This window comes from Ovis aries, chromosome 16, assembly GCF_016772045.2.
Source record: "Ovis aries strain OAR_USU_Benz2616 breed Rambouillet chromosome 16, ARS-UI_Ramb_v3.0, whole genome shotgun sequence".
Lineage (NCBI taxonomy): Eukaryota > Metazoa > Chordata > Mammalia > Artiodactyla > Bovidae > Ovis > Ovis aries.
The window spans coordinates 472,690-487,518 of record NC_056069.1 but is presented as its reverse complement, the minus strand read 5'-3'; the positions used below and the strand labels follow the sequence as shown (position 1 = coordinate 487,518).

The 14,829-nt window shown below is 40.8% G+C and overlaps 1 protein-coding gene across 1 annotated transcript in view; it reads left to right on the top strand.

Annotated features, from left to right (window-relative positions):
• Positions 1-229: 229 nt before the first annotated feature.
• PANK3 (pantothenate kinase 3) overlaps positions 230-14,829 on the top strand; it is a 27,382-nt gene continuing 12,782 nt past the window's right edge. Inside the window, exons 1-5 of the mRNA XM_004016853.6 lie at positions 230-344; positions 6,465-6,817; positions 10,953-11,206; positions 13,217-13,393; positions 14,345-14,468. Coding sequence (XP_004016902.1) covers positions 317-344; positions 6,465-6,817; positions 10,953-11,206; positions 13,217-13,393; positions 14,345-14,468 — 936 coding nt within the window. The 5' untranslated portion in view covers positions 230-316. The remainder of the gene's footprint in view (positions 345-6,464; positions 6,818-10,952; positions 11,207-13,216; positions 13,394-14,344; positions 14,469-14,829) is intronic.

Here is a 14,829-nt window from a genome sequence, read left to right as displayed (position 1 = left end):
TCTCGGTGCGGCGGCGGCGGCGGCGGCTCAGAGGACCGGGGCCTTTTGTTTGGAGCGGCGGCGGGGCCCCGGATCGGCGAGGCCGGCGGCCTGCCCCTGCTTGCTCGGTCCCGGCCGCCCCTCGCGGGGGTGGGGGCCGCCCCTTGGGCCGGGCCTAGCTTTAGGCGCCGCCGCCCCGCCCTTGGCCCGCCCAGCCCGGCCCGAGGGGAGGAACCGGCCCGGCCTCCCCGCGCGGCCCAGAGCCATCTCTGGAGTCGCAGCTACTGCCCTCCGCGCGCCGGACCAGAGGCTACCCTTCGCCCCTCAGGCAGACGCCATGAAGATCAAGGATGCCAAGAAACCCTGTAAGATGGGGGTTTGGGTTCGTCGGGTTGGGAGAGCACGTCAGGCCGCGTCTGGAAAGCCCTTGGCCCGGCGGCCTGCTTCGAAACGGGTTCCTCCCGCCGGCACCGCGCGCGGGATGGGGGCGGAGGGATGTTTTCAGCACCCGGTTCCAGGCTCTCTTCCCATCCCCCTAAGCTCAGCTGGCGGGAGCTTGCCGCCCCCCTGGCCTTTTCTCGCACTTCCTCCTGAGATCTGGGAGGTGTAAGCGGGAATTTTTGTTTCGGGGTTTGGCAGGCAAGATTAGAGCTACCAGTCGGCGCTCCCAGCTTCCTCTGAAGTAAAGCTGCAAACTGGTGGTCACGGCTGTCAGATTGCGCGGGGACATTTATAACTTTTTTTTTTTTTTAAATCTCTGAGTTTTTTTGCTTGTGTCCTTTGAAATCCACGGTTCCCGGGAGTTGTCACTGTTGTTATAATTAGAGCTTTTAAACACACGCGCGTGTAACCTACCGGTGGGTGATTACCGTAGTGTGCTTTTATTTAGAATGACAAATAGTTCATGGTTGTTAAAAGAGCAAAACTACCAGTATTCCCGCCACTCAGAGCAGACCTCTAAGAATGTTTGGTGTCTACTCATAGAGATTTTTGTAAGAATATGGAGCATGTACTTAAAAATTTTTTTCCCCATTTTTAAAGAGTAGGTCGCTTTTATTTGCTTCGTTTTATTTTTAGACTATTTAAAACTATAAATGCCTTATTTAATCACTCAGCGATTGTCATACTTGAAATCCATTCTTCAGGGCCACTAGGAATACGGGATGCATGCTTCTGTCTTAGAATTGTATTGGAATTTTGCCATTTTACAGTGTCGTGTGATTCTCCTAACAGTTCTAGGAAATCTCTTGTAAAAACGGAGCACGATCTTGCCTTTTACCGCCCCTCCGGTTTTTGAAAACCTCCGTGGAGAGTCAACATTCCAAAGCACTCTGAAATCTGCTTATTGTCATTTAAATGTGAGATAATTTAGTTTTAATTTAATGCTGAGGAAGTTGAACTTACAGGGCACCGAAGTAACTTTTCCGAGGCTACACCGACCTACTCTATGATAAATGAGGTTGGATGCCCTCGGGCTCCTGACTCATAGTCCTGCGTTGTTTTTTTTTTTTTTTTGCACCTGTAGGGCATGGTGTGCATGCTTAAGGAAGCACAAACCTTTCTGATCTGGTAGTTTCTGCCAACTAAAACACGTTTTTTTTTTTTTTTTTATGTTTATTTGGCTGCTCTGGGTCTTTAATTGCAGCTGGGTCTCAAGTTTCCCAACCAGGGGTTGAACCTGGCCTGTTGCATTGTGTGAGTGCAGACTCTTAGCCACTGAGCCACCAGGGAAGTCCCCTAAAACAGTTTTTAAACAATGATTTTTTTAAAAGAATGGTAGATAAAGAGTTCTCCTTCATCAGTGTATCAAATAGTGATGTGAAGGCTTTAATGACAGTAATATAGAAACACTTCTAATTTAACATTTGCTAAATCAAATGAATCTTAAACAGATACTGTAAAGTAGAACAGTTGGACATCTTCCTTCAACACATAGGTTTTCTCAGCTTGTTTTAGAATTTCCATTTAGGAAAGTGGGTTTAACCATGACAAGCATATATTCTGACCCTATGGTATTTTATTTTTGCCACAGCAATGGTTTGATTACTTAGATTGGGCAAACTTGTAATCAGGTGTGGATACCATCTCTGTCAAAGGTGTTTCATATTTAGCAAAGATGATAATTTAGGGTTTATAAAATAAACAAGTTGAGGACTAATACCTATTTTTATGTGTTTTTTTTAATTTTTATTTTTTAACTTTTTGTAGTGGGGTGTAACCCACTGGCAAAGTTGTGGTAGTTTCTGGTGCACAGCAGAGCAGCTCAGCCGTTCTGCCCCAAATCCACCTCCCACCTAGGCTGCCGCATAACATTGAGCAGAATTCCATGCCCTATACACTAGGTCCTTGCTGGTTATCCATTTTAAATATAGCAGTGTGTATGTGTCCATCCCAAACTCCCTAGAAATCCCTCTCCCTCTTCCCTGGCAACCATAAGATCACCTAGTTTTTTAGAAGTAATTTACTTATTACTACATTGTGGTACATTGTGAGACCACTAATTATGCTGAAAAAGTCAGTTAATATGATTTAGAAGCCTGAAATAACATTTCCAGTTTCTAATGTGCGGAAGATGACTTTACTGTCTACTCAGTTCTTTACAATGAAAATAAAGAACATCTTGTTTTTGTGCGGTGGCAAAGAAAGTATTTCAACTATGAACTGTTGTGGATAAATACATACATATATATATATATATATATATATATATATCTGGAAAGTATTATTTCTTTTCTTTGTTTTTTGGCCCAAGCTGCGCAGCATGTGGGGTCTTAGTTCCCAGGCCAGAGATGGAACCCTTGCCCCCTGCATTGGGAGCTCCGAGTCTTAGGCACTGGACTGCCAGGAAAATCCCTGGACAGTATTTCTGATGTTTCAAACCACTCAGGTTAGCTAAAGAAATATTTATTTTTTTGTTTTTGAGTTCTTGTGTAGGGCTTCTTCCTTTGATTATAACTTTGGTGAGCACCTGGCATGTAAGGCACTGTGTCCATGCGCCGCGTTGTTTCCTCCTCAGAGGGACACTAATAACACATAGTGTGTGTCTCATACTAGTTAAGCAAGTGACTTTGGTGTAGCACGCTTTGTTAACAGTTAGATAAGTGTTAGAAAACATTGGGTTTTTTTGATGCATCACTAATAATATACCAGCTTATAAACCACATGCATGTATTTTAAGCAGAAAAGAAGAAAAGGAATTCATCCTCTAGATTGTATAACTAAAGGATGAGCATTTGAAATTGTGTATTAATTTAACTCCAGGGGAAGGATGAAGTGAAACATTAATGAAAATCTTTTGCTAAAACCAAAACGGTGGCAATATGTGCTTTACTTTTACTTGTGCCCTTCACCCTACTTAAATCATAGGAAATAAACATCTCAGCAGTGGTGGTCCTCCGTGTCTCAGCTCACATGACTTTCTAAGTTAGGGGTCAGCCTTTGTTCTGGTTACCTGTGTGGCATGCAGCATGATTAACAAGGTGATAAGAAAAGTTTTATATATAAAGGAATTCCCTGGCTGTCCAGTGGTTAAGATTCTGGGCTTTCACTGCGGTGGGCCCAGGTTCTGTCCTGGTTGGGGAACTTAAGAGCCCACCTGCTGCAGGACAACTAAGCCCACAGCCCGCAGTGAAGACCCAGTGCAGTCCGTCCTCCCTGCGCGCCGCCCCCCCCACCGTTTATATACATATTATAATATGGTGCGGTGTAGGTTTGTATGCATGCTTTGCTGATCCAAGCAGTCAGGTACCTGAAGGTTCTGTCAAGACCAGAGGGAAGTATGTAGCGTGTGTGTACTGTTTGCTTCTGTGTAATTTGGCCTATTCATAAACTGAGTCACTGCTTAGGAAGAATTACTTCAAATAGATGGTAAGGTGCAGTTGAAGGTGACAGTTTCTGATATCCCTTGAGATGTAACGAATTTATCAAAACGGGGGATATTTTCTGAAGCTTGTCTGAGGAATTATAATACTGAAGCTGTGAAAATGGTTTATTTTCTTAGTCTGTTTTAAAACTGCACTTCTATTTGGAATGATTCTTGGGAAGATTGAAATGCCTTTTATTCAAGAACTTGAGCCATATCGGGAATTTACTAGTGCACCTATCCAGTTTAGAATTTTGTTCCTTAAAATAATCCACTAATGTTTTGAACACTTTAAGCTTTTGCCTTCTCTTTCTGCTAAAGAACAATTAAATCTAGTTTGGCATAGTATCCCTTTGGGCTAAAATCTGCATGTGGCCAGTCGCAATTAAATAGCTCTTTAATGCTTCTCCCCTACCCTTACTGACACTTAACGAAAGACCAAACTTTATTTAGTTAGTTTTGGCCACACCAAGCAGCTTTTTGCTTTGCTTGGTTCCCCAACCAGGAATTGAACCCTGACCATGGCAATGAAAGCTGGGAATCCTAACCAGTAGGCCGCTAGGAAACCCCTGCACAGCGTGTTGAAAATAAACAGTCTGCCCTTGTGGCTAGAATATCTTCTGTTTAATTATCTGAAAAGACATTCAGTTTTCTTCTTTGGCATACATAATCTGCCTGGTAGGTAGCACTCTGCTTAAGGTGGTTCTGGATATTTTTGTTATTTACGGGGGACTGATAGAGCAGTTCTCTTGGGCTTAGGTCAGAAATAGAGTAGAAACTCCTATTTTTTGGAGGGTCACATAAACAGATGTTGAGAGATTCTAGGAAATGCTCAGAGACTGGAGAAGGTAATGTTTATTTGCCATCATCAGAGGAGTTATTTACATTTATCGATTGTGTATTTTGGTTCTTTCTTTTTTTCCATCTTGACAGTAGAGAGTTTTATTCCCGGAAGAATGAGAAATGCTTAGGCTGTATGTAGGAAGTAGGGTGCTTTTGCACTGTAACCTACTTTTAACCTGTCCCTAGGCTAGAAGCAGCAACGCTATTGATAGAGAGATTTGCCTGGTTTCTTTAGAAAGTGATATTTTTCTTACCTCTTGGAACTATCAGTAGGCCTGTGGTTGTACTTAACTTTGTAGTTTTTTTGCAAGTAAATAAAGTTTAATTCCGCGGCCATTCTCCCTCTCACTTTGGTTAGTGACAGAGTAACCAGCTTAAATATTTGCTTTAATGGCACTGGCAATTAGATCACTTACTAGAATGAAAGGAGTAGATCATAAATTTTCTGTATTCTGATTGCCTCCTCCATACTTTTTGAATGGTGATTGCTTCTCTGGCAAAAGGAAATAAATTCTAGAACTCTGCTGAACTGAAGGGATCTCTGTGCAGGAAAGCAGGGAGCTATCATGTTCTAGTTTGTATGTTATGGTTACTAAAACGTCATGATCTGCATTATAGCGTCTCCAGTTACCCCTCCTTTAAGAGCTGACTCTATTTTTTTTACTTATTTAAGATGGCCTCCATTGCTAGCCACCTGACAAAAGTGAGAAAATTCAGTTTCTTCAGCATCTGAGTTGTTTATACAAATCTATAGGTGACAAAAGCATAGTGCCTGTATAGAGAAATGTATAGAACCCTTTCTCATTGAATCGATGTTCCCGGTTTCTAATGGTACACTCATATCAAGCAAATATGAATGCTTAAGAAACAAAGTAGAATTTTAGAGGGAACTACTTATCCTTGAGAACCTATACATAATGAACTGTTAAATACCTGCTGTTAGGCATTTTGTAATCTATGTATCTTAACTATGAAATTAGTTTTCATTCATTGTCATACTGATTAAGATCCCAGAGAAGACAAAGAGACCTTAAGGAAACTAGGTTTTGACAGGTTAATGGTTTTTCCAGTGTCATACAGCCCAGTTAGTAAGAGTACCAAGTCCCAAGTCCAGATGATGCTACCTACCCACGTGTGCCTGTCTCCAGGTAGGTTTACCTTCAACGTTATCAACAGCTAATTTTCATTAACCAGAGGCCCTTAAAGAAGCCTGTTTTAAGTTTAATGAGCAAAGAAAAAAGGTTCTTAAAAGGAGGTTCTTTTCTCTTAGGTTACTTGACATGATTCTAGACCAATTTTATTACATTAAAATCTTTTTAGAAACATTTTCAAAAGGTGATGACATATTACTGTAGTAAGACAAAATTGGTCCTGTTTTTTGTCTTAATCTCCTGGAGCACATGTAAGTATATATAATAAATGAAAAGAGATGCCTACCTGTGACAGGTGTGTGATGTATGTTTTTTGCCATATATCAGCATGGATTATCCATAGGTATACATATGTCCACTCCCTCTTGAGCCTCCCTCCCACCCCTCTAGGTTGTCACAGAGCAAGAATTAAATGGTCCTTGGGATCCAGGAATCCTAGGTTTCAGGGTTTTTAGAAAATGCACAGAGTAATACTTCGAAGGGAAAAGGGTGAGTTGTACATGGAAGATGTGTCTTACCTCATAAGTTGACTGAGTGGATGGTTCACAGTAAATAGTTTGTGGCTGATTAACTAGTTCCTAATTTGTATTTCCAAAATCAAGATAAATATTTTTATTTTTTATCCACAGCTTTCCCGTGGTTTGGCATGGACATCGGGGGAACTCTGGTAAAGCTATCATATTTTGAACCTATTGATATCACAGCAGAGGAGGAACAAGAAGAAGTTGAGAGCTTAAAAAGTATCCGGAAATATTTGACTTCTAATGTAGCGTATGGATCCACTGGTATTCGGGATGTACACCTTGAACTGAAAGATTTAACACTTTTTGGCCGGAGAGGGAACTTGCACTTTATCAGATTTCCAACCCAGGACCTGCCTACTTTTATCCAAATGGGAAGAGATAAAAACTTCTCAACATTACACACGGTGCTATGTGCTACAGGAGGCGGTGCTTACAAGTTTGAAAAAGATTTTCGCACAGTAGGTATTTCACTCAGAGGCAAAAATTGATACCCGCTCTCTTCAGTTTTTAAAATATGAGGCTTGGTTTCTGTCTGGTATGTTCCTTGGACTGGTTCTCTGTGCTGATACAGAGGAAATATATATTCTTGACTTGCCCTTTTTTAAAAAATGTTTGTTAGGATATTTACTTTACAGTGTTGTGTTGGTTTTTGCCATACATTAGCATGGATTACCCATAGGTATACATGTGTCCACTCCCTCTTGAGCCTCCCTCCCAGCCCTCCAGGTTGTCACAGAGCACCAGGTTGAGCTCCGTGTGTCGTACAGCAAATTCGCGCTGTCTGTTTCACATTGGCATGGTAAAGAATCCCCCTTCCAGTGGAGGTGACACAAGAGACACGGGTTCGATCCCTGGGTTGGGAAGACCCCCTGGAGTAGGAAATGGCAACCCACTCTGGTATTCTTGCCTGGAGAATCCCAGGGACAGGCACCTGGCAGCCTGTGGTCCATAGAGCTGCAGAGAGTCAGAGGCGACAGCACACACACAGTGCACGCGTTTCACTGGCGCGCGCTCAGTTCTCCCACCCTCTCCTTCCCCAGCTGTGCACACAAGTCTGTTCTCTACATCTGTGTCTGTGTAGCTACCCCGCAGATACGTACATCAGTACCGTTTTTCTCGATTCCATATATATCCATTAGTACATGATATTTGTCTTTCTCTTTTTGACTTAGTTCACTCTGTAAAACAGGCTCTAGGTTCATCTGCCTCACTCAGTTCAGTTCAGTTCAGTTGCTCGGTCCAACTCTTTGCGACCCCATGAACTGCAGCACGCCAGGCCTCCCTGTCCATCACCAACTTCCATGTCCATTGAGTCGGTGATGCCATCCAACCATCTCATCCTCTGGCATCCCCTTCTCCTCCTGCCCTCAATCTTTCCCAGCATCAGGGTCTTTTCAAATGAGTCAGCTCTTCACATCAAGTGGCCAAAGTATTAGAGTTTGAGCTTCAACATCAGTCCTTACAATGAACACCCAGGACTCATCTCCTTTAGAATGGACTGGTTGGATCTCCTTTCAGTCCAAGGGACTTTCAAGAGTCTTCTCCAACACCACAGTTCAAAAGCATCAATTCTTCAGCACTCAGCTTTCTTTATAGTCCAACTCACATCCGTACATGACCACTGGAAAAACCATAGCCTTCACTAGGTGGACCTTTGTTGACAAAGTAATGTGTCAGCTTTTCAATATGCTGTTTAGGTTGGTCATAACTTTCCTTCCAAGGAGTAAGCCTCTTTTAATTTCATGGCTATAGTCACCATCTGCAGTGATTTTGGAGCCCAGAAAAATAAAGTTAGCCACTGTTTCCCATGAAGTGGTGGGACCAGATGCCATGATCTTCGTTTTCTGAGTGTTGAGCTTTAAGCCAACTTTTTCCACTCTCCTCTTTCACTTTCATCAAGAGGCTCTTTAGTTCCTCTTCACTTTCTGCCGAAAGGGTGGTGTCATCTGCATATCTGAGGTTATTGATATTTCTCCTGGCAATCTTGATTCCAGCTTGTGCTTCCCCCACTGATCAAATTCGTTCCTTTTTGTGACTGAGTAATATTCCATTGTAAATATGTACAACTTATTCATCCATTCATCTACATGACTTACTTTTGATTGGAGCATTTAAAAACCTTCATACAGGCCAGATTTGGGCCTGTTATACATAATATTTGGTAAAATCTGGTAAGCTTAAGAACTGCTACAAAGTTACAGTAGACATAGACTCCAGTGAATTTGGTAGTGTGCAAAGCCAGATATAAATGGGGCTTGAAATATTTTCATATTATTATTCTGTGTTTGCATGGTTTTTTGAGTATTAATCTAGTCATCTCTCCTAAAGACACCCATCTTCCCAGACTCCAACTGAAGTCTGTATGTTTTTATTAATAGGCACCTGAATGAAGTTCCTGTTACCCCTTTTTCTCTTGTGTTTTATATCATCAACCCCACCACATTCCAGTCTTGAAGTTGGGGGGGGGGTGTCATTTGGATGTGGCAAGAGGATTATGCAAGCATTGATTTCTGTGCTAGTGGTTTGCCAAACTTCCAGTCCTTCCCATTAGAACAAAGATTAAAAAGTTGATACTTAGATTTACTGAAATTTATTTTTCTTGAAAATAATGCACACTGCTGCTGCTGCTAAGTCGCTTCAGTCATGTCCGACTCTATGCGACCCCATAGACGGCAGCCCACCAGGTTCCACCGTCCCTGGGATTCTCCAGGCAAGAACACTGGAGTGGGTTGCCATTTCCTTCTCCAGTGTATGAAAGTGAAAAGTGAAAGAAGACCATTTAAATATGCCTGTGAATTTCTCAAATTCATGTGAGAAAAATCTATTAATAGAGCATAAGTGATCACTTATGGGGCTCACAGAAGTGAATACCTTGTAGTTTGGGGTAGCTTAAAAGTCTATACATTTTTACTAAAAATTTTTATGAGTAGTATTGATTTGTATTCAGTTTATTGAGTAATCTGACCATAAATTTCATGAATTTGAAACCAGTTTGTTTGGATGTGTGATACTTAATGGTTGCCAGTATTCTTGCCAAAAGGAGTGTCCTTGAAGCCACCTCTTGTCAAGACATTGGAAATACTGGTATCCAAATTACAGAGTTCTAATTTTTCTTAAAAGAAATATTAGTATTTTCTAGTGATGAGGTTTTATAATATTTGTTTTTGTTGGTGTTCAGTCATTTACTAAGCTAATATTTGAGCATCTAGTATTTGTTAGGTTATTGTGCTAGACACTGAGAACTCAGCTAGGAATAAGACACAGACTAGGCTGTCAAAGAGGTCAGTTTTCTGGACCACATGGTTAAGTGAATTACAAACAGAAGTACAGTGCATCATAATTAATACTATTGCTATGAAAAGAGATGCCATGGAAACTCAAGGAGGATACCTGGTAAGTATCCTCAGGAGTGATACCTGATAAGTCCTTAGAGAATGGGAAAGCATTATCAAAGCTGAGATCTTCTATAACAAATATAATCTCTTTACTAATCAAAAGTGAATTTAATAATTTCACATTAGTACCAAAACTATAATATAAAGATAGGAAATTAAGCTATAACTGATCAATTTTGTATGTTGGTAAGTAGAAGTAGGTAGATTCTCTGGTAGGGTCACACGGGAGGGCATAATGAAGCAGTTAGATTTAGATGCTTGTGGGGACATAGATTCGGGCTTTCCAGGTGGCTCAGTGGTAGAGAATCCTGCCAGTGCAGGAGACGCAGAAGACACAGGTTTGATCCCTGGTTTGGGAAGATCCCTTGGAGAAGGTAATGGCAACCCACTCCAGTATTCTCACCTGGAAGATCCCCTGGATAGAGGAACCTGGTGGGCTGTAGTCCTTGCCATTACAAAGAGTCGGACAGGACTGAGCAACTGAGCACCCACTTACACCTGTACATAGACCTTAATTTCTAAAGCCACACATGCTAGATGGATACAGCATGTTTTATTGGAGAATCAAATATGTAAGTGGTGTTGCTATTGTGATATAACTCTCCAAGATGCTAAACAACACAAGATAAAGTTCCAAACAAAAGTGCAACACTTAGTTTATATCACGGTTGCATTCCTTGCAAATTTAGGATGTATTTAAAACTGTGTAAAAAAATACCATGTATTTACACACATAGATAGATAAAACACTTGTTTACATAGGCTCAGGTTATCAAAAACATTTTCCTACTACTATCTAAACAAAAATATGTCAGAATGTTCAAAGATAATGCAGAAAAAGGGTTCTTTGTTTTGCACAACTGCCCGCCCACTCCAGATATCTGGTACCCCACCCGAGTCCCTGCCCACTAAATGTTAGTTTGATTCTTCCCTCCTCCCCATCTTGGTGAAAGCTAAAATGTCCCGACAGATTTCCAGAATGCCTCTAGAAGTATACCACGCCTGAGAACGAGTGGACTAAATGAAGCCCCTGAGAGATTTTGGGGCTTCAAAATCTCTTACAAAAGAAAACAAGTAAAAACGCTGGGGTTGTAGCTGGTTTTGAAGTTTTGTGAAGTACATGGAAATTATATAGTTAAGTATTTTGAGTGCTATCCTTTGTTCACTTTATAAAACTTCTTTTGGGGTTTGTTTACAGATTGGAAACCTCCACCTGCACAAACTGGATGAACTTGACTGCCTTGTGAAGGGCTTGCTGTATATAGATTCTGTCAGTTTCAATGGACAAGCAGAGTGCTATTATTTTGCTAATGCCTCAGAACCTGAGAGGTGCCAAAAGATGCCTTTTAACCTGGATGATCCCTATCCGCTCCTGGTAGTGAACATTGGTTCGGGAGTCAGTATTTTAGCAGTCCATTCCAAAGACAACTATAAACGAGTAACCGGAACAAGGTGGTAGCATTTTTGTTCTTAGAGCAGCATTCATATTGTTTTATTCTTAGAAACTGTGAAATCTATCTATCTATATCTATCTATGTATACATATGGTAGCTTCATCAGAAAAAGTGTATTGTGCAGTAGCCAGAAATGTAGATACGTAAGTAAATGCTACAGTGTACGTAAGTAAATGCTACAGTGTTGCAGATAGTGCTGCTTTATAAGGCATGTGTGTAGACTTAAACTACAATCCTGAAATGTTTGCATTTGGTTAGTGTCAGTTGTCATTAAAATTTCCATAATGAAGTGTGAATTTTTATCTGGAATGATTCCAATAATACTTTTATTTTCCAAAACATTTTTCTCATTTTTATATAGATATATTTAAGCCTAAGTTTTACCACATGCTTATTTGATTCATAGTTAAAGTACAGAGTATTTGGGGTTTCCCTGGTGGCTCAGTGGTAAAGAATCCAGCTGCTAATGCAGGAACCATGGGCTTGATCCCTGATCTGGGGAAATCGCACATACTGCTGAGCACCTAAGCCCATGCACCACGTTATTGACCCTGTGCTCTAGAGCTTGGGAGCTGCAGTAACTGAAGCCTGCGCACCAGAGCCCATGCTCTGCATCAAGAGCAGCCACCACAGTGAGGAGCCTGTGCACCACAGCTGGAGAGTAGACCCCACTGTCCCTGCTGTGGTGTTGCCCATGCAGCAGCAAAGACCCAGTGTAGCCAAAAAGAATAGTTGTTTCTCTTTTTCTAAGTTGAAGTATTTAGCAGCCTTGTAATTAATTCAATAGGATCAATTTAACATGAGCTCTTACCTCGTGGCTCAGATAGTAAAGAATCTGCCTGCAGTGCAATTTAGAAGAACCAGTTCAGTCCCTGGGTTGGGAAAATCCCCTGGAGAAGGGAACGGCTACCCACTTCAGTATTCTTGCCTGGAGAATTCCATGGACAGAGGATCCTGGCAGGCTACAGTCCACAGGGTCACAGAGTCAAACTTGACTGAGCAACTTTCACTTTCTTTTCTATAATACCTGAAATACAGATGTGAAATGAGATTTTTGAATTTACCTTATGATTCTAGTATGTACTTTATCAGTTTTTAAGGAAACTTGAGGAAGATAGATTTTAGGATTCTTAAATTAGGTGGTTTTATGGCAGTGAGGGTGTGGGAGTGGAGAACACTTTATTTTTTGGCCTCGGTATAACGTGAAATCTTAGCTCCTAGACCAGGAAACAAACCCACGGCCCCTGCTGTGGCAGCACAGAGTCATACCCACTGGACTGCCAGGGAAGTCCCCAGGAAAACTTTCAGCACTATAGTACGCCTATTTGAATGGTACTTTAATTAGTATTCTATTTCTATGGTGACTGAAAATCTATCTCCAGTGTAACTCTATGCCAGAGAATTACAGGGAAGTATTACCTACTTAAGTCAATTCAAAAAGATAGAAATTCAGTCTGTTAACTAGATTCCAACAGTGATTCAGGAGTAGAACCTGTTAGAAATTGAGCTGAGATTAAAGGAGCAAAGGTTTTTATTTTAAGGATTAGAGAAACGTGATTTCATTTTATGAGCATATTCAAAGAGTATTAGAACCAAGTTAATTTCTGTCTTTAAATGATCTCATTGTATTCATTTCAGAGTCATATAAATGTTTGTGTATTGACTTAGAGTTACAATTTTCCTCTTAATTTGTGTGGTGCTAACCTTTTTTTAAACGCTCCTTTTTCATGCACACAGAGACGTGCGTTTTCAGCAGTTACAGTGTGCGGTACCAGGTGAAGACATGAGACACAGAAGGTGTCCGTGTCGTGTCGTTTCCGCAACAGAATTTTTTTCCTTTGGTTTACTCTGATCTGATAAGTTTGGTTTTGCTTTGCATTTTTCTCAGGTTTAGTGAATGTTTTCTATTCATGTGTTTAGTTGAATAAGTGAGTGCTCCATCCTTTTACATTGGAGAAGGAACACAGTGTGTAAATGCAACTTACCACATTCTGTTTGTTTTCTTTAGCCTTGGAGGGGGTACCTTTCTGGGTTTATGTAGCTTGTTGACTGGCTGTGAAAGTTTTGAAGAGGCTCTTGAGATGGCATCGAAAGGCGACAGCACACAAGCTGACAAGCTCGTCCGTGACATTTACGGGGGAGATTATGAGAGATTCGGTCTGCCTGGTTGGGCTGTGGCATCTAGGTAAGTTTAACATTTACACTGTGATTAAGCTTGCTTACTTAGTTTTTAGAAAGCAGTGTATCACGAAGTTGTAAGGGGCCTTCCTTTTACCCAGTTCAGTTATAAGTTTTGAACATCTGTGTGATTTCAAAATTAAATTTACATTACGAAGTCTTCCCTCAGTGTACTGTAGGAAACTTTTATTCATTCTTGAGTATACTTCCAGTGTTTCTCTATGCAAATACAAATATATATCCTTATCCTCCTCTTATAAAAGGTAACTTTGAAGATAACATTAACATACCATTATATAGCATTTTATAGCATACCATATACAGTTCGGTCCCCTTACCATGGTTCTGTATCTACACAACCAGCCACCCTCAGATTGAAAATATGTCCCGAAAGTTGCAAAAGCAAAATTTGGATTTACTGCGCCCAGGCAGCTATTGATATAGTGCTTATATTGTGTTAAGTAATATGGAGATGATGTAAAGTATATATACAGGTTATATGGAAATACTACATCATTTTGTACAAGGGACCTGAGCATCTATTGATGTTGGTGTCCAAGGAGGGTCCTGGAGCCAGTCCTTCATGGATAAGAGGGATGGTTGTATCGTCTGTAACGGTAGTATTTCCTAGTCTGTTTGCCTGCTCCCTTTCCTCTCTCTTTCTCCTTCTTTTTCTGCCTCCATCTTCCTCTTTGTTCTCCCTTTTCTGCGTCCCCTCCTTCCTTCTCTCTCTTTTTTATGAATAGCTTCATGGTATTTGATTGTGTGACGATCAGTTTGATGTATGTTTGGGTTGTTCCCAATGTTTGCTGTGTGCAGTTCATTGGGTCATTAAGTAACTGAACACGTATACCTTATTTTGCACATGTGTAGACTTACCTGTAGGCTATAGTTCCAAAATGTATGAGATGTTGCTTGTTAATCAGCAGATTTGATTTTGTTTTTCATTTCTCTACAGTTTTGGGAATATGATTTATAAGGAGAAGCGAGAATCTGTTAGTAAAGAAGATCTAGCAAGAGCTACTTTAGTTACTATCACCAATAACATTGGTTCTATAGCACGAATGTGTGCTGTTAATGAGGTAAATGTTTTTAATTACATGAAAAATGTGAGTTGGAGTTTTCTGTACATGTAGCAGGATTCTTAAGGAGGCCTCTAGGATTTAGATCTCTTAATCCATTAAATCCCAAGGTACACTAATATATATGTATGTCACCTACCCCACTGTGATACTTTAAACAAAGTAGCAGATCATTCCAATCAGAAATTAGAACAAAGAGATATTTACATTTACCCAGCAACCTTTTCAGAAATATAAGGCCTAAATATCTTGAAATTGTAGAACAGAGACTCCCCCTAAACAGTAAAACATTTTGAGGCAACTAACTACTGAAAGTGTGGGTTTTCTTCTTTCTCCCTGCCAACGCTGCACTCGACTAGTG